Genomic DNA, 26,317 nt, shown 5'->3' on the forward strand with positions numbered 1-26,317 from the left:
CAGCTTGGCCCCTCCACACCAGGCATCTAAAGCTTCTCCCATTCTGCGCACATTCGCAGAACTCACAGCACCTCCTCTCAATAAGCATTTGTTGACTTAATAATGGAAGGAAGGTGCACCTGGCTTGGACGGATGCCCTGGTGCCCGGAAGGTGGGAGGGAGCGCTAATTGGGTCCTTCCCTTAGCTTCCGGCTCCTCTTTCGCTGGACACATCTATCCCGGCCCTCCCACGTGTCCAGCCTTCGCCGAAGCGCCTCTGCTCACCCTGACTTCACCAGGGATCGTCACGTGTTGCCAGAAGCCCCGCCCCCGCGCTGACCTCATGGCTCCGCCTCTCACCGTGACGCCCTGCTCCAAAGCCTACCCGCCTCCTTCTGACAGACGCGCGACGGCGAGCTGCGGAGGTGGCCGTTTCTGCTGCTGCGGCCGCAGCGGGTGCCGCGGGGTCGGTGAGTCGCCTCGGCTACTGGAGACAGCTTCCCAGGGAGCCTCCCTCAGGAGCAGGGCTGGGCGTTTGCGGCCCCCGGGGGGAGGGGGGATGACCTCGGACCGCGGAGCCCCCAGCCCCCGCCTGCGGCGCCTGCGCGGTGCATGTCGGGCACTGTGGTCTCCCCGGCCCGCGGAGCGCGCCTCAGGCGCACAGACGGACTACATCTCCCAGAGACCTTTGGGCGGGCGGGGGGCGGCGTGCGCACAAAGCCCCGCGGGGCTGAGGGTCTCGTCCTCCCAGCGCCTGGACCCCGGCCTGTTTTGGCGTTCGCTCGGCCTCGGGCGCCCGGCCTCCCGAGGTAAAGGGTCCCCGGGGGCGGCGCAGCGGGAGCTGATGCGATCCAGAGCGGCCCTCGGGGTTTTGACGTCGCACCGTCGCTGGGTTGGCCGGCTCCCCGCGGGGCTGTGGTTCCAGCTTCGCCAGGCCCGGGCGGGCGCCGGGGCCCGGTGCCCTGGGGGCTGCCGGCCCGCTCCTCGGGGTCCTGCTCGCTCATCACCTCTCGCACATCCCCAGTAGGGAAGGTCGGGGAAATACTGTCTCCAGCTTTACGCGGCGGCTGTGTCCTCGAGGAAAGGGGGTCGGGGGCAGGGTCCTTGTGACGGAAGCCCCTGCTGAGCTCCTCGGTGACCTTGGCAGGCCCGAGGGGCCCGCGCGCCTCTCCCTCCCCCGCCCGTCCCCGCTCGCCGACGTCTGTAGGTCTCCGCGTCCGCGCCCGGCCGGAGGCAGTGACCTGGCCTGGCTTTGAGCCCGGCTTCGTGCCGTCGAGGACCTCGGTGTCGTTGAACTCTCACAGCTTTTTCTAGCCCGGCTTTGGGCACTTGTTCGTGGGTGTGCGTTTCTGTTTTCCTCTAAATGTTCCCAGGAGGCTTCTCAACAGGTGTCAGGTAAGGAGCTAGCGACTCTGAGTTTCTCCTGTGTGGGTTTGAGATCCTCTGCCTCAGAATCACCAGGGCAGGGCCTTTGTTAAAAGGGTTGGTTCCTGGGGGCAGCCCCCCCTCCCCCGGGTTCTGATTCAGCAGTTATGGGATGTGCCCAGGACTGTTTAATAAGCTCCCCAGCTAATTCTCAGTCACATTTGGGGTTGAGAAGCTTTATCAAAGTGAAGGACGGAGGTCCTGGGGCAGAGCATTTATACCAGGTTTGTATGTAACCTGGTCCCTCCTGCAAGGCGGGCAGTGCCAGGATAAGTGTGACCTCTCTCCTTGGCACTTGGTTTCTTATCTCCGGGCTGACTTAGGAGTTGGGTGGGAGGAGGTGTGCCAGCTCTGCCTTGCCCTCAATTCCCACATTTAATTATGAAGATTTTGAAAGATACCTAAAAGTTGAGAGAACTTTACGCTGAATGCCCATAGGCCACCACCTAAAATTTAGAATATTTTATTGGATTTTATCACAAATCTAAGCAACAGGCCACCTTGTTTGTTTATGTATGTCAAAGTCAGTGTGGACATCAGTCTGTGTCCCTCCCAAATAGTTAAACACGTATATAATAGAGTCGTAGAATCTTGCGTGTTGTTTTTTAACTAACAGAAGCCCTGGGTGTTGAAGGTTTATCTCTCTGTCTCCCACCCCTGTGGAGCTGAAGGAGTTTCGAGGTTTTTCCTTAGGATAGGCCCGTGGAACCAGGAAAGAACTTTACACGTGCTCTTACAAAGACTTGGAAAACAGCGGCCCATGGCTCCAAAATCACTAAGAGCAGAAACATGGAGTGTGGGACGTAGAGTAATATGTCAGGGACCAAAACTGTTTTGAGGGGCCACGAATGAAATGTATCCTAATAGATTGCTCCGGCATATCATGCCAGCCATAGTGATAGGTTGTCAGCCTGAATACTCTGTCTCTGCTCTTCACAGAGTAAGCTTGCTTGGTTTGAGCCTGCCTGTTTGGTGTATTTTCTAAAGCTCCAAGGGAACAGCGCTGCATAGCCCAGTTGACAAGCTTTGAGTCCCCTGGGCTGAGTACTTTGTTCTGTAGCCACAAACACCAACCCTTAATCCTTTCTGGTTGTCTTGAGAGGGAGAGAAGTGACCAGTCCTGTGGAAATTTGTCTCCAGTTTCAGAAACACCATTCAAAGAGCATGCACATCTTTTTATCCATGTAGGACACAGGGGACTGTGGCGGTTAGAGTCACGGCACCTTGTATTGATGTCTGTGTCCTTACATGAATGGAAGCGGTCACGCTGGTGGGAAGGCAGCATGCAGGGGGAGCTTAGCAGCTAATGTTGGCCCTCAGTGGGGAGGAGAGAGGAGAGCCAGGCTCACAGGGGTGGCGTGAGGTTTATTATGCCTCCACAAAGGGACTTGGAAATGGAGTGTACAGAGGGGGAGCGTGCCAGTTTCTAGAACCCCACACACGGCTTCCGGCTTCTCATCCTTGCAGTCGGGACTCTCCCAGGCACGTCTCCCCAGGAGATGGGAATACTGCATTGCAATTTAGTGCTGCAGAGGAGAGGGGTGCTGGGCCTGGGCCTGTGGCAAAGCGTCTCCCCGGAGAGGGCAGCCCACCCAGGGAGAGGCAGGTCTGGTTGCTCTTGAGCCTGCAGACCAAGCACCTCTCCTGCTCTGTGAGTCATCAGGTTCTGGTGACAATGGTGGGGTTCTGGGGCCAGTACTGTCTAGACTTGGCAGACCGTGCTGGGGGCACTTCTGTCGCTTCCAAGCTGTGTGACCGGGCATTTGCCCTCCCAGAACCTCACTTGCTACATCTGTGATAGGTGAAAAGCAACACCCAGGTGAGATAGTCCTGTGTCTGTTCTCACTAAAAGATTAGTGTCCCCTCATGTCGGACGAACTAAAACCAGCACAGAACCATGCAGTGCAGGGTAAGGAAGTCCAGTGACCTGATTGCTTCCATAAAAGTGGTTGTGATGTTTTTTGGGAATGTCGGATCAATTTTCCAGAAAGCGTTTGTCATCGTCATTTTGGTGCTCCTTATCCATGGGTACTATGAGCCCCTTCGTGTCCCCTTTGTGGTCTGGCCACTGGGAGTCCCAGCACCATTGATTCTTACCACGAGTTCTCATGAAAGTCCAGTAAAAACTGGGGATGTGCTGGATACATGATGTGTCCAATAAGTGTTGATTCAATCTGAATTCACACCTTTTCAATGTCTTTGTTTTCCCTTGAAGGAGAAATAGAGGCCAGGGAAGGCAGAGCAGGTAGAGAGGGCTGAAGGTGTGTCCGGGGTGGGGTCTGGGGAGAATTCGAACCCTCTGTTCCTCCGGGAGGAAGTGAAACTTGTCACAGTCCTAATCAGTATTAAGGGCAAAGGTCTTAGAGGCTGGGGAGGCAGCAGCGAATGCAGCTGTGTTTGCAGGGAGTTCTCTCTGCACCTGCTTTGGGCCCACCTGGCAGCGTCCTCACCTGTGTTGCGTCTCACAGCTGAGGGATGATTCGGAAGATGGCCAGATAGTGGCACAGCAGGGCTGAAGGGGGTGATGCTGAGGGGAACATGGGCTGTCCTGGCCTCATAGTGAAAAGTGCTCCAGGGCATTGCCTGTGACTCTAGAAAAGGGGTCTTTTGGATTTTTGACCATAAACAAAGGCGCTTTCATCAGGAAATCAGGGACTCTATCTCTGATACGGCTGTGTTCTGGCCCCGTGGCTGTGGGTGGTGGGCATTTGGGCCAGGAATAGCACAGGAAACCTGATTAGGCTGACCTCAACCCTCACGGACTCGCTTATTTTGTATACCCATGCCAGGGGCTGGGCAAGGCCTGTGGGGACCCAAGTGGGAGAGCCCCCCCAGTTGCTCTGGTTGGGAGATGAGTAAAGTGTGAAGGGAGTCACAGGGAAGGCAAGGGGTCCGGGGAGGTGTGTGGAGGTTGAGGGAGGGTTCTGGGTAAGGTCCTTTCGTAGGGGTGGGGTTTGCTTTGTTTGGAGAAGAGCGCATTGCAATCTGGGTGGCTGCAGTAGAGTGCAGTGGAGAGACAGGAAACATGGGGCCAGGTCTAGACTCTTCCCCCTTAGACCTTGACCAGTAGGTGACAAAGTGGATCTCAGACCTTTCTGAACCATGACATTGGCAGGGCTTGCCAGAGCAGGGCCAGAAAAGAGTCTGGAACACCTCTCAGACATCCGTCTTGGGGACGGGGGCACTGCTAATGACATAGGGCCTATGGGATGGGGAAGAGCCCCTGCCCAGAGTACCAGCCAGGCTGCATTACTTATCCACCGAGTCAGCCAGTATTTGACGTGCTTCCCAGAGCTGCGGAGATACTGGCCCCAGACCCTGTCTGTGCTATCTGGGAGCTGCTGGTTCTGCTGGGGAAGCTGAGCCCTTGACCCTAGTGTTCTGTTTCCCCTCTGCTCATGGCGACTCTGGTGTCCCAGGCCTGGAATCCCTACCCTCCTTCCTGCAGGGCCCACATGGCCTGAAGCCTCTCCAGTGCTCTGACCCACAGAAGCCCCTTCTCACCTGGAGCACCTGCTGTCCTGGGTTCTCATCTGGGTTTTGCTCAGTATCTTTTGCAAATTCTTCCTGAGTGTGAGCTGGCTTGGTCGCAGGATGTGCAGCTCCCTGAGGGCGGGGACCACAAGATGAGTGACCTCCATGGAGGGGCCCATGAAATGTTGGCTGAATTAAGGAGTGAAGAATCTAAGTCCCTTGAAAGAAAGAAAAGACAGACTTAGATAGTGACAGCTGTGCTGGTAACGCTGGCCCTTGCTGGTCCTGGGAGAGTTCCGCACTGCTCCAGGCTGGAAGGCCCCCTCGGACCCCTTCTCACCTCTTGGACTCTTGGGGCATTCTCTGCTGTCTGAGACTCAGGCCTCGGTTTCTGTCCTGTATAGACAAGCTGTGGTTATGTGTATTTCTGTGTGCATTTACCTGCTTTGCCTGTCCCATTTCTCTGTGGCCCCACTCAAACTGGCCAAAAAGAAGGCATGCCTCCTACAGGTGGGGGCTGAGTGCTAAGGGTTCCCAACCTCTAGCAGCCCCCTGTTGATGTCAGGATTTTGGGGACCCACATTAGTACACCAGGCATCGTGCAGGAAGTAGAGAGCCGTGGGACAAACGGACAACCTGATTTTCCAAGCCCTCCATCTCACTTGGAATAAAAGTGGATTTCCTCTAGCTGCCTGAGGACCTGGCCTGCCGAGGGCCGGTCTCTCTGCCCTCAGCTCCTCCCACTCTGTGGGCACACCGCAGGTCTCTGCACTTAACCCTCTTTGCTTGGACCTTCTTTGCACAGCTGTGCATGTGGCCTGTCCCATCTTTGGCCTGAGGGCTGCCCACTCTGAGAAACCCTCCCTGTTTAAAATTGCATCCCTGTAGCACTTCCTTCCCTGCTCTGTGTGCCTCCATGGCATGCATCACTGTCTGAGAACTGTAATCTTTACCTGTTTCTGTGTTCTATCTCCCCCCAAATGTAAGGTCTGTTAGACATGTCTTTCCCCATCTTCAGGGCGTAGGTAGTGCCTGGCTTATAGGTATGCTGGGTGTTTATGTATTGAAGAAAGTTGCATAGTGTGTCTGCATTTCAGCTGTCCTGTCTTTGTAAAGGCTGGGCTGGTAAAGTCCTGAGGTGTAGGGACCGTGGTCTGCGTGTGCCCTGGTGCTCCGTGAAGTACAGGTAATACATTGTTGAATACAGGGTTGAATTCCCAACTGAACATTCAGTGGCTGGGTTCTAAAGTCAGCTGGTGGAGCAGACACCTCATGGTCCACCTGCCCTGGAGAGGCCTTGAGTTGTCTGTGAGCTCAGAGGCTTGCAGGAACTGGGCTCCTGACGAAGCCGCGCGTGCTCCCACGTTCTCGTCCTCCCCAGCCCAGCCTTCACTGAGGGAAAAGCAGGGGGACTGGTCAGCTCACTTGAGTTGTTTTCTCTTTCAGTTCTGGGTGAGTGAAATCCCTGTAAACTCATGATGGCATTCCTGTGTGCGCAGCCCTCTGTGGGAGTGTGGGATCCGCTGGAGCATACTTTTGAGTACGTGTGAGAAAAGAGACCGGGCTGAGACCGGTGCGTCGAATGCACATCGGGCACGAGGCCGGACCCCTCTCCAAGAAGCTGGGCCGGCTCGCAGTCCGAGAGCAGCCGGGGGGGTGGGCGCTGCCTGTCCTTGCCCATCACTGGCTGCGGCACTGCCCCCTGCCTCTGGTGGGTGTTTAGGCGATGTTTGAAGAGTAACGAATGTCAGCTGAGACTCTGGACTTTGTGATCTGTGATGATATTTCTCGCCTAAAAGGTGGTCTCTAGATGTGTGACTCATAGAGAAGTATGCACATGGCCATAAATAAGGCAACTCCAGATATAGTGTGAGCTCCCATTTTCCCAAGGAGAAGATCGAAAATAGTTCTTCTGTCCCAAGTGGCATGAGTAAACTCTTTGGGCCAGATGTCCGTTGACAGTGATAGGAATTTCGTTAACCTTCCATATACTATTTCTTGTAAGGTAATTCAAAATACGGTTAGGTGTATTCCTCACTCACGAGCGGAGCACTTTTGTTCCCACTCTTCCCTTTCACCTTTGTGGACATCATGTCGTCGTGGACACCAGCCCCGCCTGACTGGAACGCTTCAACTGGAGAGCGTATCCCTGGACTGTTCTGGTTTCTCAGCTTTTTCCATTGATCCTGCAACATAGCTTCTTACTGTGTGCTCCTCAGATGCTTGTCTCTGACAACATCCAACCATTGCAGTGGTCTCCAGGAAGAATTACTCATCTGCGACATGTCGACTGGTTTTGGCTTTTTTCACTTGGTGCCATCCAGACGACCTCTAGCAGCATGTCACGCTGGCACTGGTGAGGTTGTTGCAACTCCTGTTCTGCACCCAGCTGTGCTTTGTTTAAGATAATTGGGAGAATGCCCTGGAACAGGAAGGATGTAAATGATGTACAAATACTTCCTCACTGCTCTGGGCAGGGAGACCTGGATAAGGTCTGGTTAAGCTCCCCTGCTGGGCCAGCAACGACGCTGTAGTCATTTGTGTCTGAAGTAAGATTCTTCCAGCCGGGTGGCCGTGACTGTCGTGGCCATGTGGCTTGGTTGCACGTAGGGCCTCGTGCTTTTACACGGATCAGAATGGTATGTCTTGATCTGAGATAACTGATTAAAATGGAGTCAATGCAAAGACTGCTTTGTGTCAGCTCAGTGCAGGCAGAGGTAAGGATTCTTTCTTTTCAGGGCTTCATGGTTGTCTAAGTGATGGTTCTGTAGATTCTTCCTGCTTCTAAAATTAGCTGGCCCTTTAGTTCACAAGCCCTGCCTGTCGGACATTTGCAGATGACTTGTTTATTCATTGGGGGCTGCGGCTCTGTTTTCCACCCTCGTTCCATCCTCCTCCTCCTCTGTCAGGCTCCAGAGGCCCATCCTGCCGGGGGGCACCTTTGAAGGCAGAGGAGATGCTGGACCACAGGTCAGAGGCCTGGCCTGCACTACCAGCGCCTGCCCCAGCTGCTGGCCTCAGGCGAGCCCAGTAACCTTGTCCGTCTCGGTTTTACATGCGTCCATTGGGCTCTTCTTCCTGCCCTCCTCTGCCACGTGACCTGCTGGCTCCCCAGGCAGGGTCTCTGAGGTTAGAACTCCCTTGGATAGCCTTTATGTTCCAGCTTACGGGTCCGGACCCTCAGTTTTACTGGAGGACGCAAGGTGCCCTGGTCCAGAGAACCGGCTCCTGCTAGCAGACTCTTATGGGACCAGCGTGAAGACCGTCACACCGCTTCTGAGAGGAGAGCTGGGAAATCGACAGTCCTCGGGTGTGCTTCTTGGACTATTGCTTTTCCTGTAGGCAAAATTCAATTACAATTGGAGGTATCTTTCAGGATTGAGGAGGAATATGCCTACATTTATGAGCCTTTTTGGGAAGGAACCAGTCAAAGGAGCCGCTCATCCTAGAAAAATTAGAAACTACAGGTAAAACTTTCAGTATGTGTGTTTGTTTATAAACAAGTGATCCAAAATCTTATTACCTAGAGAAAACAATTCTTCACATTTGGTGTGTAATTTGTATGTAAATATATATCTTTAAAGTAGAATCACAGGGTGCCTGGGTGGCTCAGTTGGTTAAGCATCCGACTTCGGCTCAGGTCATGATCTCACAGTTCTTGGTTCGAGCTCTGCTCTGTGCTGACAACTCAGAGTCTGGAGCCCGCATTGGATTCTGTGTCTCCCTCTCTCTCTGCTCCTCCCCCGCTCATACTCTGTCTCCCTCTCTCTTTCTCTCAAAAATAAACATTAAAAACTTTAAAAAAAAAAAAAAAAAGACAACCTTTCTACCTCTGAAATGGGTCTGTATCATGTTCTGGGGCGAAAAATATTATGCTGTATGGATAAACCACGTGGGTAACCAGTCCCTTTGGTGGAACACAAGATGTTGATACATACAAACACTTTGCATGTGACTCTTTGCTCACGTGTTCACTTATCTCTAGGACAAGTGCCTTGAAATGGAATTAGTCAAATAGAATGAAGAGGTAGCAAAATTGTCCTCCAGACAAGCCCTACTAACCTGCTCTGCTGTGGCCCGCGTGCTCCTGACACTCGGGGACTCAGAGTGGTTTGCCAAGGCTTTGACAAGAATTCAGCATGATGTAAATTGTACAGTTATTACCGTTGTCATCGTCACAGCTCCTGAAGATCTTACTGCTTTTTAGTTTAGACCCATTCTTTGAGTTGTGTCTGTCTGCCTTTTGATTTTGCTTCTAAGAGCACCAGTGTATTTTCTCTCTTTTAATTGTGGACTTCTCATGCTCTGCTTGCGGCTCCATAAATACAAGTGACGTGAGCAAGAATTTGCGTTGAGCACCGTGTGACAGGCTCTGAGCTGTGTGCTCCTCCCAGCCTCATTTATGCCTCTGCACACGTCTGCGGGGGCAGGGGCTGCTGCTGCCATGTTACACATGAGAAAGCTGGGGGACCAGACAGTTGGTGTGGGGTCTGGCGCCCGGGCACCGGGTGAGGATTCTGTCCTTTCAGCTCAACCTGGGACTTGAGGGCACAGACCTCCCTGTGAAAGGGCACCAGTGATGGCTCGTGGGGCCATTGGCTTGGGCTGATGTACTAGCTGTTTGGTGCGGTGATCGTGATCAGGGAGGAGCGTGCAGGCTGGGTGGGATGAGAGAGGCAGATGGGAAAACCAGATCTGCTTTCTGGTCCTTTCCGTGTCTTTAGCTTGTTTTGAATATTTAGAATTCCCCTGGCATCAGATAAGCCCCTGTTCACGTGTAAAAATACGTCGTTCGCAGCCACCAGCGATGCTATCTGAGGGAAGGATTGTCTCTCATCCCGCCTCCATCGGTAAGAACAATGGAAATGGGCCACAGGCAGGATTTCCCAGGCCCTCTGGGGCTAGAACTTGGCAGCTCAAGGGCCTGCTTGGTGAACCTGTGCAGAGGCTAGAGAAAGCCAAGTCCATGGGAAATCCACGATGGGAGCTTTTCAGCTATGGACCACTTGTCGACATACCTTCAGCCTAACTAGCACTGTACCTTCTTTTAAAGCATTTTTAATGTTTATTTTTTGAGAGAGAGAGAGAGAGAGCGAGTGCACGCATGAGCCAGGGAGGGGCAGAGAGAGAGGGAGACACAGAGTCTGAAGTGGGCTCCAGGCTCTGAGCTGTCAGCACAGAGCCCGACACGGGGCTTGAACCCACGAACCGTGACATCATGACCTGACCCCAAGTCAGATAGTTAACTGACAGAGCCACCCAGGTGCCCCTAGCACTGTACACTTTTTTTTTTTTTAATTTTTTTAACATTTATTTATTTTTGAGAGACACAGAGAGACAGAGCATGAGCAGGGGAGGGGCAGAGAGGGAGAGAGGGAGAGAGACACAGAATCCACAGCAGGCTCCAGGCTCTGAGCTGTCAGCACAGAGCCAGACGTGGGGTTTGAACCCCATCAACTGTGAGATCATGACCTGAGCCAAAGTCGGATGCTCAACCGACTGAGCCACCCAGGCACCCCAGCACTGTATACTTTTTTTTTTTTTTTTTTCAACGTTTATTTATTTTTGGGACAGAGAGAGACAGAGCATGAACGGGGGAGGGGCAGAGAGAGAGAGAGGGAGACACAGAGTCGGAAACAGGCTCCAGGCTCTGAGCCATCAGCCCAGAGCCCGACGCGGGGCTCGAACTCACAGACCGCAAGATCGTGACCTGGCTGAAGTCGGACGCTTAACCGACTGCGCCACCCAGGCGCCCCAGCACTGTATACTTTTAATGACACTTGTATTCCTTCCTTGAGAATAATCAACTTGAAATTTACCAGTCACAAGTAATTTCCGACTGTAGTATGAGAATTGCTGGAAAACTAGCACTTCTGTTTCTCTTTGATTACTGGAATTAGGTCTGGCTGCATTTACGAGGAAACCCAAAGAAACCAACTTAAAGCAAGTTTGTTTCTTTCTCACACGGAAGAGACGGGAAGTGGTAATCTCAGTGCCTGCATGGTGTCTCTGGGCTTCCATGCCCAGGGTCACCTCGTGGTCAAGCATGGCTCTGGGAGCTGCTGCATCCATATTCCAGGCAGCGGACAGGAGGGCAGGAGGACGAAAGGTGGCTCCCCTCTAGCACCTTCCTGCCAGTCCTTACATCACTACTCTATGACTCACTGGCCAGAGTGTAGTCGTGTGGTCACAGGTGACTGGACAAAAGGCTTGGGAGTATCTTAGCTAAGACGTTGTTGCCCTGAATAAAAATGAAGTGTGGTGGTCCACATAAGGAAACTGAGGCTCAGAGAGATTCAGTAACTTGTCCAAGGTCCTACAGTCTGTCATAGTGGGCAGGATGCCATTGAACCCTGTGCTCTCAAAACTTTATTGCTGGTTGAGAAAGAAAGTTGACATCTTTGTTCCTGAAGACTGAGTGGTTGGGGATGCGGGGCACCATTTAGGATCACAGGCCAGGAAAGAAGAGGCCAGGGCGCTGCTGTGGAGGTGCTGTGGGCTTCCCGGCCCTTGACCCTGCCTGTTGGTGCAGCTCCCCCATGGGGGTCCACCGTCTGTGTGCTCCGGCAGAGCAGCCCCCTGTGGCCGTGCAGCTTGAACAGGGGCTCCAGGCTGGGATCTGGCCACCCACAGCGGTGCGGCCTCTGTCCTTCACCTGTCACTCCCCATCCAGCCACTGCTCCCATCCCCTCCTTGGCCTGCTGGTCTCATTAACTCCACCTCCTCCTGGCCTGCTCGGAGAGCCATTCCCTGACCCCCAGAATGTGTCCAGTTTTTCTGTGCTTTCAAAGTCCCCTAGACTACACTGCACACTTTGTAATTAGGTTTGGCGTTTAGTGTGGTTATTTAATGCCTGTCCTCCCCGGTTGATTGTGAGCTTCTGGAAGGCAGGGACTGTGCCGTCACTTCCTGCATGCTACACAACTACCGTTGTGAACCAACAGTTGGTTACTCCCAGAAGAAGCACCGTCCCACCCTGCAAGGACCTCTGTGAAGTGGCGATCACACAGACTGTTAAGCCCAGCCCGGGGGGCTTGGGATAACAGAACAGTGCATGGTGTTGCCCCGGAAGTCTGTGACTGTCCCTGGCAAGTAAGTCCCCCAGTCATTGACACCTCCCGTTGGCCTCGCCCTTCCGTGGCTTCTCCACATCCATGTCTCAGTTCTCACACAGCCTCCAGGGAGGGCAGGTAAGGTTGGGATGATGCACTCACATGTGGGCCGGGCCTCCTGTGAGGGGGTTCAGCAGGGGGCAACGCAGGCTCTCCTTCCCCCTTTTCTGGGTGGCTCTTGGACACCGAGAGGGTGTTTGGCTTGTGTACCCCGGGCCTCTAACCTTCCTGGGCAGCGGGTGCCCATCTGTCCAGCACGTGGGAGGCTGTGGGCAACGTGGAAACCTGAGTTTCCCCAACAAATCCCAAAGTCCTGCTCCAAGCCAGGTACCTGGAACATGCATCCTGGGGACAGAGGAGCCCCTCTGGGGCCAGCTGGCTTCCTAGTGCCACTGCTGCCAGGAAGGTGGTTCCTCCAGAGGGGGGCAGTGCGCAGGCCAGCCCGCCTTCAGAAAGGTCCCGCAGCTGCTGCCGCCCGGCCACCTTGCCCCAGGCTTTCGGGCAGATGCCCAGAGTGTCCGGGCTGAGCACCCTTTCCAGGGGCGTCACTGCCTGTGAAGGTGGGCCCTTTGGGACCAGCCGTCTGGTACCTCGTACATAGCATCTCTTCAGGAGTCCCACGGAGCAAGTGGCCTCAACTTGGCTCTGTCACCAAGGAACTCTGCGGGGCTGAGCTACTCAGAGGGGGTTTGATTCTGAGATACCCCAGGATCCTGTGGGGAGCACACACCGGGACCCCCGCAGTTGTAGAGGCAGGAGCTGTGTGGCAGAGATTCCGAGTCACCCCAGGATCCTGTGGGGAGCACGCACCGGGACACCCACAGTTGTAGGGGCAGGAGCTGCGTGGCAGAGGCCTTGGTGCCTGTTTCCTTTTCTTTCCTGTTGCAGGTTGTTCAGAGTGAACGATGATAATAGCAGGTGCCATTATTCGGTGTTCTGTGCTAGGTCCTGAGCTACTGCACACACCGTTGACCTTAAACCTTGCTCCAACCCCCCGAGGTAGGCATGCTTTCCTCTATTTACAAACTCTGGAATCTGAGACACGGTGAGGTCACACAGCTGGAAAGTGGTCAGCTGGTGTGAGCTGGTCAGATGCTTCCTGGAAAGCCCACGCCCCTGGGCGGGGCGGGCTCACCGGCTGGGCCACTCCGGCTCTCCCAGCTCTCCCTGGCCGTGGAGCCCCTTCCAGTCTGCGGGCTCCCCTAGCTCAGCAGTACTCAAGCGGTGATGTGTGCGGTCTCCTGGAGGCTTCCGGGAGTCTGACGGTCACAAATCCAGTGACGCTAAGACATGGTATCGCCCTTCTCAGCATGCTGGCTTTGCTTTTGTGGTGCAAAAGCAGCGAGGGCACCAAACGGCTGTTGGGATTCTGTTCACCACACCCATGACTCCTATGAGAGAAAGCAGTAAAAATGATTAATTTTATTAAATAATCCTGACCCTCGAGTACACATCTTTTTAACATTCTACATGATGAAACATGTGACAGATCAGTGCACACACCAAGTATGATGGATGCCCCAGGAAGAAGCACATGTATAGTCATTTGACTTGTGAGCTGAACTAGCTTTTTCGTGGTGCTCCACGTTTCCTTAAAAGAACGACTGATAGGGGCGCCTGGGTGGCGCAGTCGGTTAAGCGTCCGACTTCAGCCAGGTCACGATCTCGCGGTCCGTGAGTTCGAGCCCCGCGTCGGGCTCTGGGCTGATGGCTCAGAGCCTGGAGCCTGTTTCCGATTCTGTGTCTCCCTCTCTCTCTGCCCCTCGCCCGTTCATGCTCTGTCTCTCTCTGTCCCAAAAATAAATAAACGTTGAAAAAAAAATTAAAAAAAAAAAAAAAAAAAAAGAACGACTGATATACAAACCATGGTTACCTAGGCTTGGAGATTTAGTGGGCATTTTCTTCAAAATGAACAGTGAGCCCACTACTTCAAGGAAAACAATTGCCCTCTGTTTTTAGAATTGTCGCCAGTGATAAATTTGTTCTTCTGTTTGTGGCCAATGATAAAATGAACTTTCAAGGGGAAGTTAGAATTATGAGAAACTTGTATCTGCCACTGTGAGCTAGACAGTTTCCCATTAGTTACAGACTCTTCTGATGAGATTGGAGGTGTTACGGTGTGATTTGAGTGTGGGGAATGCTACGTAACGTAAGGTGTGTCCCCGCTGTTAGTTCTACGTAGTTGGGGCTCCGTGTTTTCCAGATGAGCCACGCGTGCCGTTAGAAGCCATGCATGTGTAAAAGAGCCATTCGAAATGCAGAGTAGAAGAATGAATTGTTACCAGGCATGGGAAAAATTCACTGAGGATTCAGATTCCATATTGTAGCTAACCTTTGAGAAGGTACCACTTGTCAGGTTTGGCTGTGGTATGGAAGAATGTCCACAATTACGGATCTGAAAGGACTATTCCAGATACTTATCTGTGGGAAGCTGGACGTTCTTTAGTACTTCAAAACAACATAGCACAGCCGACTGGAGGGAGAGGCAGACACGAGAACCCAGCAGACTTCTCGTAGGCCAGAAATTAAAAAGGATTCCAAACATGTAAAACAATGCCGTTTGTCTCATTACAGTTGTTTAGGAAGGTAGTTGTTTGGGAAGGTATTTAACTATTTATGTTGACATGTAATGCATTTATTGTTTTTTAATGAATTAATAAATTTAAAAGTCCTCATTTTTCATTTCTAGTATGGCAAGTATTGGTAGACCACAAAAACAAAACCTTTTTGGAGTCCTCAATAATTGAGTGTGAGGGAGTCCGGAGACTCACAACACTAGAGAACTGCTCTTGCAGGCCCCTGGGGAGACTGAGGTCACAAATTCCTCCTCCTCGGCACTGTCCTCCGCCTGTGCCCCTCCTCCGTCCTCCAAGAGAGCCCTCTCATGCAGAGATGGGTCTTTGCACCAGGCATTCTGTCCCTGCCCTGGGTCTGGGGTCCTGTGGGAGCAGGGCTGGGTAGCTCTTGGCGGTGTGCGGGGGACGGTTCAGGTCTGCAGGAGTGTGTCCTGTGGGCCTGGGCCCGGGTCCACCCAGCTCCCGTGGGAAGCCCGCCTTGGATCAGCAGCAGCTTCTGCAGCAAAGGGTGAACAGTTGGGAGCACAGTGGAGCTCAGAGGCATTTCCCAGGGCCCCGAGGTCTTGTGCTTGTAACTCCTCCCTGTGATGTGAGGGGACAGAGGAAAGCAGCTGAAATCGGTGCACCAGGAGGTGAATGCCTCCTCTGTGTCACCAGGGACCAAAGCTGCCCATTGCTGCTCTGTCCTAAAAGTGTATTCTTTTCAAGATTTTAGTCAAGCAAATAATACAGATACCTCTTTGTTTAATAGATGTGTGTGTGCTTGCGCATGTGTGTAATGAAAGAAGTCTCACCTCTCTTGACCGTGACTGCCAGACTTCAACCCCAGAGACGATGATCTTGGTCTGGGTGTTTCTTCTCTGTCTCTTTGATTTATAACGGTGCACACACAGAGACAGATAGCTACACCTGGGTGGGTTTTGCTTTTGAGGGATGTAATTATAATTTCACATGCCATCCAATCCACCCTTTTAAAGTAAACAGTCTGGGGTGCCTGGATGGCTCAGTTGGTTGAATGTCCAGCTCTTGATTTCGGCTCAGGTCATGATCCCAGGATCGTGGGATCGCGCCTCAAGTCAGGCTCCATGCTGAGCGTGGGGTCTGCTTAAGATGCTCTCTCTCCCTCTGCCACTCTCCCCCAATTGCAGGCTCTCTCTAAAATAAAGATAAAGTGCCCAGTTCAGTGGCTTTAGTATGTTGAAAGAGCTCTGCCACCTTCACCACTGTCTGATTCCAGAGCCTTATTGTTCCCCCCAGCAGACGTGTGTTTTGACCCTAAAGGGCTCTGCTCCCCTGCACAGTGAGTCTGCCAGGCACGTGTCATTATCACTGTTCATGCAGCCTGGTCAGGAGGCAGGGGTTCTAGTCCCAGGAAGACCGAAGCTCACAGAGGGTCTGTGACTCGCTCAGGGCCACCGGCTTCAAGGCCAGAGCTGACTCCAGACCTCCACACTCTCCATGTATGCCCTGTTTTCCCGTTAACCGGTGACTGACATGAGGCAGATCCTTGCCGTGCTGTGAATGGGAGAAGGGGGTGGGGTCTTGGGTTCTTGCCTTCCTGCCCCCACATTGGAACCGTGTCCTGTCCTTGGAGCTATCCCGTTCCTCATCTGCTTAAAGTATTGTGTTGGATGCAGACAGGGCCTGGGATTGGTGGGGTGGGAGTAGGGGTGGTGAGGCAGTAAGACAGTTTTGCTTGGTTTCATGGCCCCACAGCCTAAAGCCCCTAGCAGGCACCTCAGGACATCATTTCTTTCCTCACACCTGGGGAAGCCTCACTTGGCCCCTCCAGCTCATCAGAGGAGAAGCAAGAACCTGTCCATGGGCGTTAGGCCTGATTATTCTCTGTGGTACGGCTTAGGGTGGAACCCACCTTGGGGTGCAGGGCAGAAGTTTGTATTCTGCAGTGGGCTTGCGCTGAGTGCCAAGTGGGGCCAGGCTCCAGTGGCTGCTGGTCCAGCAGGTGGCACTCAGGACTCCACGGGGCTGAGGGAAGCTGTGGGCAGCTTTGCAGAAGGGGCCTGGCTCTGTGCCCGGGAGATCCATGCCATCCCCCCGAAAGCCTTAGCACCTGCTGCCCTTGGGAAAGTGAGATCACGGCAGAGACAGGCCAGCCGTAGGTCCACAGACAGACAGACGTGGAGGTGGCTTTCATCTCAGTTTAGGGTGACTTGAGTAATTCCATTCTACGTGGACGCACAGTGGGTCCTAGCCTATGTTGATTGTGGGTGTGGGGGCCAGGCTGGGCCTCAGGTGGCCCCATCCTGTCTCTCAGTGGGCCAAGAAGCATGTGCAGGCCTGCCCATGCATCTCTTGCCAGCGACCACTCGGGACCTCTCTCCTGGGCATACTGCCCCCGTCCTTTGGGGCTCTCCTGAATCTGTCCTCAGCTCCCCAGGACCTTACTGTCCTGTGGCAGGCCATGGCCCTTTCCATTCTAAGGGTTTTCTTGCCGATTTCAAGGAAATGAGTGTGCAAAGAATCACAGTGGACAGCGCGGGGGGTGCTGCAGGCACAGGGTGTATCTTACAGTCCACAGCACCTTCTCAGGAGTCTTGAGCCTTCTAATTGATGAGCCACCTGGCCCAAGCTGCCTCCCTCCCCCAGCAAAGGTCAGGACTGTTACTTCCAGGGCAGCCTCAATCCTGAAAATGCAGTCAAGGGGACACTGATGTCCTCTGTCATTTTGACTCGAGGCTCCTGTGACCAGGTGCCAACCAGTAACCTAACCTCCACCCTGCACACATTTCCAGATCCTGCTTAGTTTCAGCCTCTGGAAAGCAGCTCTGTTTCCCAAGGGTCATTGGCTTGTAAAGTAGGAGCTGTTGGGGCTGGGGCATCACTTTAATCCAGGACTAAGTGGGAAATCCCTCAGTGTCCCTAGACCTTCACTGGAAAACAGGGAAACAGGAACTGAAGGGTAAAGAGAAGCCATTGAAAACCCCTGACACTGTGATTGTAAGAATGTGTGACCCTAGGTGTGACAGGAGCGTGCTTACTTTCTCAAGGTGGCGGTGGTAGGAGAGCTTCCCCGTGGGACTGAGGGGGACAGGTTAGCACCCATAGCAAGCACCCCAGGAATGTCCAGAGACTGCCTCACCAGGTCCTCACTCAGGAACATCTCTTGGACTTCTGAGGTTGTGCAAGGTGTGGGGGGGTCTGTGTTCCTGGAGTACACTGCCCTTGAAGCCTGCATGGGGCGTGCCCCTGACTGGGGTGCCTGCACTGTGACTCTGTGACATGACCACTTCGTTTAAGAGTTGTCCTTTTTGGGGGGCACCTGGGTGGCTCAGTTGGTTAAGCGTCTGACTCTTGGTTTCAGCTCAGGTCATGATCTCACGGTTTGTGAGATTGAGCTCCGCATCTGGCTCCATGCTGACAGCACAGAGCCTGCTTGGGATTCTCTCTCTGCCTCTCCCCTGCTCACTCACTCTGTCTCTCAGATAAACAAACTTAACAACAAAAAGAATCATCCTTCTTGTGTGATGTGCTTTGGCTCACAGAGGGCACCTCTGCTCCCGTATGGAGTCCTGGTGTCCTGGGTGCCCCATCTCTCTGCCCTCACACCCGTGAGCTGCTGGGGACCAGATTGGGAGACTGAGAGGCCAGTCTTGGGTTTCCGGGACTGCATGTTGACTTCACTGAGCTCCCAGGACCCCTGGCCCCCAGACCCCCCTCTTCTGTTGGGAACTGCAAACCGATGGGGACGGGGTCTGGTGGCCTTCCCTAGCCTCTGGTGATACATGCTCCGACCAGGGTGTGATCTCAGATTACACGTTTGCGTTTGTAGCTTAATTTGAGCAGTGTGCATTTTTATTGGAAAACTTGTGCTTTTGGACATGTGGGTTGGTTTTTTTTTTTTTTTTTTTTTTTTTTTTTTTTTAAGATCATAGCAGTCTTACAGTTTTTATTATACCTCACATGATGCAGTTTTGTGGCATGCACATTGGCTTTATATTGGGAGGCGCTGGGGGGTGGAGATTGAATTCCAGAAAAGTTGATGATCCGTTTTTCAGAAACCTTTTTCCATACCGAAGGGGCCTACCCCAGTCTCTGCCACAGGACACAGTTCCAGAAGGCAGCTGGAAGATGGTTTGGTTTGGATGTAGAGGGGAGGGGAGGGAGTAGGGGTAAGGCAGTGAGACAGGGGAGCAACAGAGCCCTGCTGTGCAAGGGAGGCATGGAGGCAGGTGGTGGTACGGTCTGTGGCCTGAGTGGCAGTGTCCCTGTGCACACTGCAGGTGTCCATGTGGCTGGCAGCTGTGCCTGCTCTAGGAACAGCGGTCGACTCAGTCGGGTGGGTACCACGGGAGGGCCTTGCCCTGTGTGGCAGGCTCGTGCCATCATTATGATGGTGGAATTCCAGAAGCAGAATCTCGTGCTCTCAGAAACCATGGAATTAGATCTAGTGATGATGGTGAAAAGGCAGGCCACTCTTGTGTCTTCAGAGGTGGCACAAGTGCGCATGTGGCCCCGGGACACAGGGGTGCTTGGAAGACCCAGGCTGGTTCCTCTCTCCCAGCACCCGAGAAGCTCTTCTTCCTGGCCGGGTCCCTGGTGAGCTGGGACCTGGAGATAGACAGTGGTGCCACCTCAGGGGCATCCCAGATGGTTGTAGGATAGGAGTTTAAGGCAGGTATTGGCCCATATCAGAGAGACTTAGCGTAATACAGAGTGTTCCGCCGACGCAAGTCAAGTCTCTTAAGGAAAGCTGCCTTTTCCTGCCGTCGGGAGGGCGCCTGGTGGGCTGGTAAGGATCCCCAGGCCCAGCACACACATTCCAGTCCTGCCTAAGCAGACCTCGTGTGATGCCCTTTAGAGACTCTGTGGCCTCCCTTTCTTGACCGTGCACTATTGAAATTCTCCTGCAGGCAGGGTTGGTTGGTGGGAGAGTCGTGCCAGGGTCCTAGACTTGACTCTACCTCTTATATGTCATGTGACCTCAGATAAGTCTCCTCCTCTTCTTATATGCCACATGACCTTGGATAAGTCCCCATCTTTTCTTGGTTTCCATGTCTTTAAAGGATTATTAGAAGTAGCAACTCAAAAGAACAGGTCATAATATATAAACTCTTGGGAGATGTTCTGCTTCATAGTGGTCAAAGAAGTAAATAACCAAGTTGTCATTTTAACATTACACATTAGCAATTAACAGTAGTATCCAAAGTTTGTACTGTAAGTTGCCATCATCCTTCCCAAAAAGCACAAAGTGGCCATACCCTTGGACCTAATAATTTCACTTCTGGCAGGTTTGACCAAAGGAAATAACCCAAGAAAATGAAAGAGTGTTAGCCAAAGGTTTTCTGTCTCACTGTCTTTTTTTTTTTTTCCCTGAAAGTAACAAGAAGCCTTCTAAATGCCTTAATAAGGGTTGGTAAACCGTGATGGGCCCATTTTAGGGAATATTAAAATTGATGGTCGTGGTGTCTTGTAAGATGGAGAAAATACACGTGATACATATTAAAACCGTCACACCAGCAACTATATAAAAATATGGGTGACTATGCATAAGACAGGCAGGGATATACAGAGAGACTGGCTGCGTGAGATCGGGCAATTTTTTTTTAATGTTTTGTTGACATAATCAAATATCATATGATTTCCCCATTTAATGTGTGCGGTTCACTCTTGTATTTTTAAAATTTTCTTTATTTTGAGAGAGCACAAGCTTGAGCTGGGGAGGGGTAGAGAGAGGGAGAGAGAAATAACCCTAAGCAGGCTCTGCATTGTCAGTGTGGAGCCTGATAGGGGCTCGAACTCTAGAACTGTGAGATCATGATCTGAGCTGAAATCCAGAGTCAGAGGCTTAACCGACTGAACTACCCAGGCGCCCCAATTCACTGGTTTTTAATATATTTTGCAACCATCATTACTACCAGTGTTGGCAAGGAAACCAAAAGGAAACTCCGTATTCATCACTCTCTGCCCACCCCTACCTCCTAAGCCCTGACACCCATGAATATGATTCTTGTGTCTGGATTGGCCGGTTCTGGATGTAAGGAATCACACCGTATGTAGCCTTTTGTGTCTGGTCTCTTTCACTGAGCGGCCTGTTTTCCAGGTTCATCCAGGTTGTAGCATTCCACTGTGGGCACACATCAGCACATGGACAGTTGGGCTATCGACCTATCAGTGGTTGGATGCTGTCAGTTGCGTACGTTTTTTGGCTACTATGAGGAATGCTGCTGTGAACATTTGTGTACAAGTTTCTGTGTGTTTTCCCTGTTCTCCTGTATACACACCTGGGAGGGGAATCACCTGGGTCATGTGGTAATTAACTGTATTAACCTTTTGAAGAACCACCAGGCAGTGTAAAGGTGCTGTGCTTTCGTGTGCCCCACCCCCAGCAGTGTGGGGGTTCCAGTTTCTCTACATAATACTTGTTACTTTCTCGTTGTGGTAACAAGAAATGGTACCTCATTGTGGTTTTTGACTTGCATTTCCTTTTGGCTAGGTGTTCAGCTTCTCATGTATTCATTGAACATTTGTTTTTATCTTTGGAGAAATGTGTATTCAGATCCTTTGCCATTTTTTAATGGGTTTTTTTTGTTAATGAGTTAGAGTTCTTTATATAGATATTGTAAATACAAGTTCTCTAGCAGGTAGAGGATGTGTAAAAATCTGTGCCATGTGCAGTCTCCACTTTCTTGGTGGTGCCCTTGAAACCCAAGCTTTTAATTTTACTGATACCCATTTTATTTCTTTTGCTGCTTGGACTTGGTCTCTCAGGCCCTGCCACTGATGTGTGAAATTTAACGAGGCTCCAGGATCCCTCTGCCCCCCGTAGGGTCGTCTGGGGCCCTTCATCCCCATGTGGCTCTGAACTTCACTCGTGGGCCTCTAGGACAGAGATGGTTTCACTGCATGTCTCTCTGTCCTGTTTAGAGTTAGTTCCTATTATTTTATTTCACTTAAAAAAACATGAAGCCCTACTTCAAAATGCTAATTTCTAGCCTTCTATGCTGGGCACAGTGAAAAGGAAGGGCCTTGCTGAAGGAGACAGGATGCCAACACAGGGCAGGAAGGCCCCAGGTTTCCCCTTTCTCCCCAGGGCCTAGCAGCAGGTGCTCAGGGAGCCTTGGGAGGGAAAGAAGTGAGGGAAATGTTTCACTCTGCATCTTCTTTCCTACCCATCCTCAACAAGCACAAGGGCCTCTGTGCCGCATGCACAGCGGCTGTGAGAGCTGGGGAGTAGGGAGACGCCTGTTCTCATTTCTTCCTGCAGTGGCTGCGGGTCTGTGGGGGCCAGTCTGAGCCTGCTGGGGAGGGACTTGGGACCAGAAGCGGAGAGGAAGGGGACCTGAGTGGGTGGGCAAGTGGGAGGGTGCTGTGCTGGGAGGGGCGGAACCAGCCCCGAATGGGGGAGGGAGTGTGGCTGAGGCCTGCCTCTTCTCCCCCGCCCACCCCCCAACAGCTCCCCAGAGGCCTGCGTGTCTGCGTGGCAGTGGAAGGAGCCTCTCCTGCTTCCCCTTCTGACTGCCTGGGATTCGAGGTAACAATCTCCCAGATCCTCTCCCACAGGCAAGCCATGTAGTGCTCCGGCACGGAGGCACCTTGCTGCCGTGAGGGAGGGAGGGAGGGTCTGCCTTACCATGTTCTGCCCTCACAGGGCACCCTTGCCCTCTGGCTCGGATGCAGGGGCATGGGTGATGGTGCAGGATGGTGGCTTTGGGCCTGGCATATCCTTGGCAATGGTGGGGCATCTCCAGGGCCTAGAGGGAGCCCACTGACTCCAAACCCCTTTCCTGAAGGAATTAGTCCTAGTCCATAAGCCCTGTCCCCACCCAGAGCACGGAGATTTACGTGGAGGAGTAAAATAGACTCGAGCTGCAAGGGCAGGGCACACCTGTGGGAGCACTCACGGGAGGCTATGTGCTTGGGCTCCGAGGACGGTCACAGGCCGATGCCAGACCAGCATGCAGAGGCTGGGAGCTTGGTTGACGTCTGGGTTTTTGTTCCAGGCCCAGGAGAAGCAGCAGAGATGTCCAACGAGCCACCCCCTCCTTATCCTGGAGGCCCCACGGCCCCCCTTCTGGAGGAGAAGAGTGGAGCCCCACCTACCCCAGGTAGGGCTCAGTGCCCCTGATGGTCCCAGCTCCTAGAAGCTGGTGCCTGACTGTGCAGCCACTGCCCTCTGAGCTCCCTCTTCCTACCCTTCTCTGTCCAGGCCGCACCTCCCCAGCTGTGATGCAGCCCCCACCAGGCATGTCGATGCCCCCCGCAGACATCGGTCCCCCACCCTATGAGCCACCAGGTCACGCGATGCCTCAGCCCGGCTTCATCCCCCCGCACATGAATGCAGACGGCACGTACATGCCTCCAGGTAAGTAGGATAGGGGAGCACAGGGTCTGCCCTGCCCAGCACCCAGTGTGTTATCTGGACTGCCATCCACCCTTTGGTGTAGGCAGGTGGTCTGCCTGCCGTGTGTTCTCTAGTAAGGGGCGGGGGGGGGGGGGGGGGGCTGCCTCTCAGTGTGGACGGTTGAGGGGTGGGGCACAAGTGTCCTAGAGCAAGGCGCTGCTGTGCAGGTATTGTGGGCAAACCATGTGAGCCCTGGGCCCTGCTGGGGGTAGGGTTAGCTCCTGGGAAGGCTCCTCAGGCCTGTGAGAGGTACTGACTCATGGGTGCTGCAGGGGCCTCTCCCTGCCAGGGCGTGGAGTCTGGTGGAGGTCTGGGCTCCTGATCACCCAGCAGTTCTCCAGAAGGACTCCTCAGGCTGGAGAAAGTCCCAGGGCTCTTGCACAGGCGGCCCCAGGTATTTCAGTGCAGGATCTGACGCTGGTGGGAAGGAGAGCCCTGTGTGCGTGAGAGGGGCTTGGGCTGGTGTGCGGCGAGGCTTTCCCTCCTGTGGGACACAGCGCCCCGTCCCCTTTGTGCCAGAGGCAGGGAGCACACACATGAGGTGGAGACCAAGGAGAGATGAGTCCTTCTCCCAGCTCTGCCACGTCTGGCTGGACCAAGTAGCTGCTCTGTCCTGGTGCTCACAGGGTCGGGACCAGGAAGGGCTGGGAGACTGTCATGGTCACCTTGGCCCAGGACCTGGTCCCTGAGGCCTCATTTTGTGTCCTGGGGTCCTTGGGGCCTTGTGCTTACCTCTCACGTGGGGCAGGTGGCAAGCCAGCCACGTCTTTGTTCTGTTTTCTGTGCCATTTCAGGTTTCTACCCTCCTCCAGGCCCCCACCCACCCATGGGCTACTATCCACCAGGGCCCTATCCGCCAGGGCCCTATCCTGGCCCTGGGGGCCACACTGCCACAGTCCTAGTTCCGTCAGGGGCCGCCACCACGGTGACGGTGCTGCAGGGAGAGATCTTTGAAGGTGCGCCTGTACAGACGGTATGTCCCCACTGCCAGCAGGCCATCACCACCAAGATCTCCTATGAGATTGGCCTGATGAACTTCGTGCTGGGCTTCTTCTGCTGCTTCATGGGGTAGGTGGTGTGGGCGCCTAGAGGGTAGGGGCTGGAGTAAGCTTGGGTGCCCTGGGTGCCCTCAATGCCTTCTCCTCTGACCTCCCTGCCTTCCCGGTCTCTGATTCAGGTGTGATCTGGGCTGCTGCTTGATCCCTTGCCTCATCAACGATTTCAAGGATGTGACGCACACGTGCCCCAGCTGCAAAGCCTACATCTACACATACAAGCGCCTGTGCTAACGGAGCCGGGACTGGACTCCCTGCTGTCAGTCTGGCCCCCTGTGCTTCTGCTCCCCTTGCTCAGTGGCTCGCTTCCCCGCTCCCATTTGGGGATGGAAGCCGTTCCACCGGTCCCCTGGAAGTCCTGTCCTTTTTGGCTTGCCCTTCCCTGAGCATCTGACTCTTCGGCAAAAATTCTGTTGGATTTAAGGCCAAGGGTCAGCGAGTGGCAGGGGGGATGGCACTGAGCCGCATGTTGCTGGTTTGCTTGGTGTTTGTGATGAGGAAGATAAAGTGGGAAGGGTCTCCTCGCACAGTCTCCCTGCTGGGGTCTCTCTCATTCCTCTTCTGTACAAAGTATAGATTTGGTCCTGACTCTCCCTGGGACCAAAAGCAGCCAGAGCAGAACTGGGGCCTGCACTGGGGCTGTATCTGTAGCCACGGTTATTTCTGATCTGCTGGCTGAGAGTGGGGGAGTGGACCCAAGCAGGACAGGGACATAAGGCCTGGCTCTGTTTTGGGGTGCCAGAGGTGGGCATGAGTATTAGAAGGAATGACTCTGGCCCTCAGAACTCAGAAACTCAACACCTTTTCCAAGTGCCCAGGAGTCACCTGGGGTAAGGTAGAGAGGTTAGCACACCTGCAAATAACGGGGTAAGCAGTTAAGGCTCCCGCTTGCCAAGAAGGGACTTGCCTCTGGCCCCTGCCCAGCTCCCTTTCTGGCCACCCCTCCACAAACCCATCTTTGCTAGTGCCAGAAGGAACGCCCAGGAGCCTAGCTCATCTGCCTATACCACATCCTTGCTGTGTGTGAGCAAGACCTTTGCCCAGGGGCTGGCGTAGCCTGGCCAGGACTGGAGGGGACAGGGACCGCTTCGCAAACACGCTCAGATTTGCAGTGTGTTCATGGATCCTCTTCCCAGTAAACGCTGGGCCCCTTCTCCTGGCTGACTTGCTGTCACTGTGCTTGTTTCAGCAGCAGGTACTGCAGCAGGAGCAGCTGTGGCACTGGACTAGGACAGGCTGGGGATGAGGAAGGAGCAGCCACACGTGGCGGAAGTGCCCTGGTGGACACCTGCCCTGGGCCTGAGCCCACACTGTATTTCCTGGTTTGTCTGTGAACTTGATCACGTGGACCGCTGTACCCACCGCCCCTCTCCTCGTCTCGCACTGCCACTGCATGGCCTCCTGTCACTGTGAATCATGGCTGCTCTCAGTTTGTAGTTTCTCATTAAATTGGCCCTTTCACTCCCCTGCCCTGGGCCTCTGCTCTCTTGCCTGGCTTCCTTCTTCAAGGGAAAGAGGGTGGGGCTAGAAGTGGTCAAAAGGCAGGGGCTTGAGTCCTCAGGGTCTTAGCGCTTATGACCCACTGACTGCCCAGAGAAGACAATAAGCCACTTGGGAATCCAGTGTGGAGGTGGACGAGCCCTGGGATGCTAGCTGTGACCTGGCTGGGATATGAGTCCACTTCACTGCACTGTAGGGTCACCTTACTGTCTCTGATCCTGGTCTCACCCGTCTCCACACCATGGCATCTGCCCACACGGTCTGCAGGCTGGAGCCCCGTGGCTTGAGCTCAGGGTCATCCCACCCTGCAGGCAAATACCCTCGCTCCCTTAAGCAAGACAGCAAGCCACTGGGGCTGAGGCTTCTGGTCTGAAGGCTAATGGGAGGTAGGCAATCGGCCCCCAGGTTGAGCCAGCTCCTTCCCTACCCCTCATCTTAACTGTGAAGTGGGTTGGCTTGGTCACGAGTTGAAGACAAGTTTTCCCCACCATTTAATCCTTTTTTGAATAAAAGTTTTGCAGATCCTCAAAATATAAAACAGGAAACAGATTCCTATCAATAAAAGTATTTAAATTCACATTTGTATTTTAGACCATGAATTGTTACATAATGCTCTTGATCCTTATTTATAAACAAACTATCTCAAAATGTAGGAAACCTTCAAAGCACTTCTGAGAGAAAATCACAAGACCAGATGATAGATTTGGCTCTGGGCAGAGGGCTGTGAGGTGACCAGTAGTGTTGAGAGCACAAGGCCAAGACTGGCTGCGAAGGATAATGTTGGCGCCAGGAAAGAGGGAGGCAGCTGTCAGAGTCCGCTTTATTGAGTGCTGT

General features: G+C 53.4%; 1 protein-coding gene across 10 annotated transcripts; it reads left to right on the forward strand.

Annotated features, from left to right (window-relative positions):
* Positions 1-345: 345 nt before the first annotated feature.
* CDIP1 (cell death inducing p53 target 1) lies at positions 346-25,453 on the forward strand. 10 transcript variants are annotated; one of them, XM_047838240.1, is made up of 7 exons: positions 346-449; positions 21,981-22,058; positions 22,528-22,632; positions 22,734-22,889; positions 23,723-23,996; positions 24,106-24,242; positions 25,176-25,453. In XM_047838240.1, exons 3-6 carry the CDS (start codon positions 22,548-22,550, stop codon positions 24,215-24,217), a joined length of 627 nt encoding a protein of 208 aa, XP_047694196.1. In that variant the 5' UTR covers positions 346-449; positions 21,981-22,058; positions 22,528-22,547; the 3' UTR covers positions 24,218-24,242; positions 25,176-25,453. The 10 variants fall into 10 exon arrangements, with proteins under 10 accessions (XP_047694196.1, XP_047694186.1, XP_047694187.1 ...); XM_047838231.1 differs by adding an exon at positions 7,788-8,345 and having other exon boundaries at positions 406-449; positions 24,106-25,453; XM_047838233.1 differs by adding an exon at positions 8,255-8,345 and having other exon boundaries at positions 407-449; positions 24,106-25,453.
* The last annotated feature ends 864 nt before the right edge of the window (positions 25,454-26,317 follow it).

The sequence above is a fragment of the Prionailurus viverrinus genome, chromosome E3 (assembly GCF_022837055.1).
Source record: "Prionailurus viverrinus isolate Anna chromosome E3, UM_Priviv_1.0, whole genome shotgun sequence".
NCBI classification, from domain to species: Eukaryota; Metazoa; Chordata; class Mammalia; order Carnivora; family Felidae; genus Prionailurus; species Prionailurus viverrinus.

What these genes read in the sequence shown, in the direction of transcription:
- CDIP1 (XM_047838230.1), top strand. Translation starts at nt 22,548, where the DNA reads ATGTCCAACGAGCCACCCCCTCCTTATCCTGGAGGCCCCACGGCCCCC. An exon ending in TGGAGCCCCACCTACCCCAG is followed by an intron (nt 22,633 to 22,733) that starts GTAGGGCTCAGT and finishes TTCTCTGTCCAG; the next exon opens with GCCGCACCTCCCCAGCTGTG. An exon ending in TTCTTCTGCTGCTTCATGGG is followed by an intron (nt 23,997 to 24,105) that starts GTAGGTGGTGTG and finishes TCTCTGATTCAG; the next exon opens with GTGTGATCTGGGCTGCTGCT.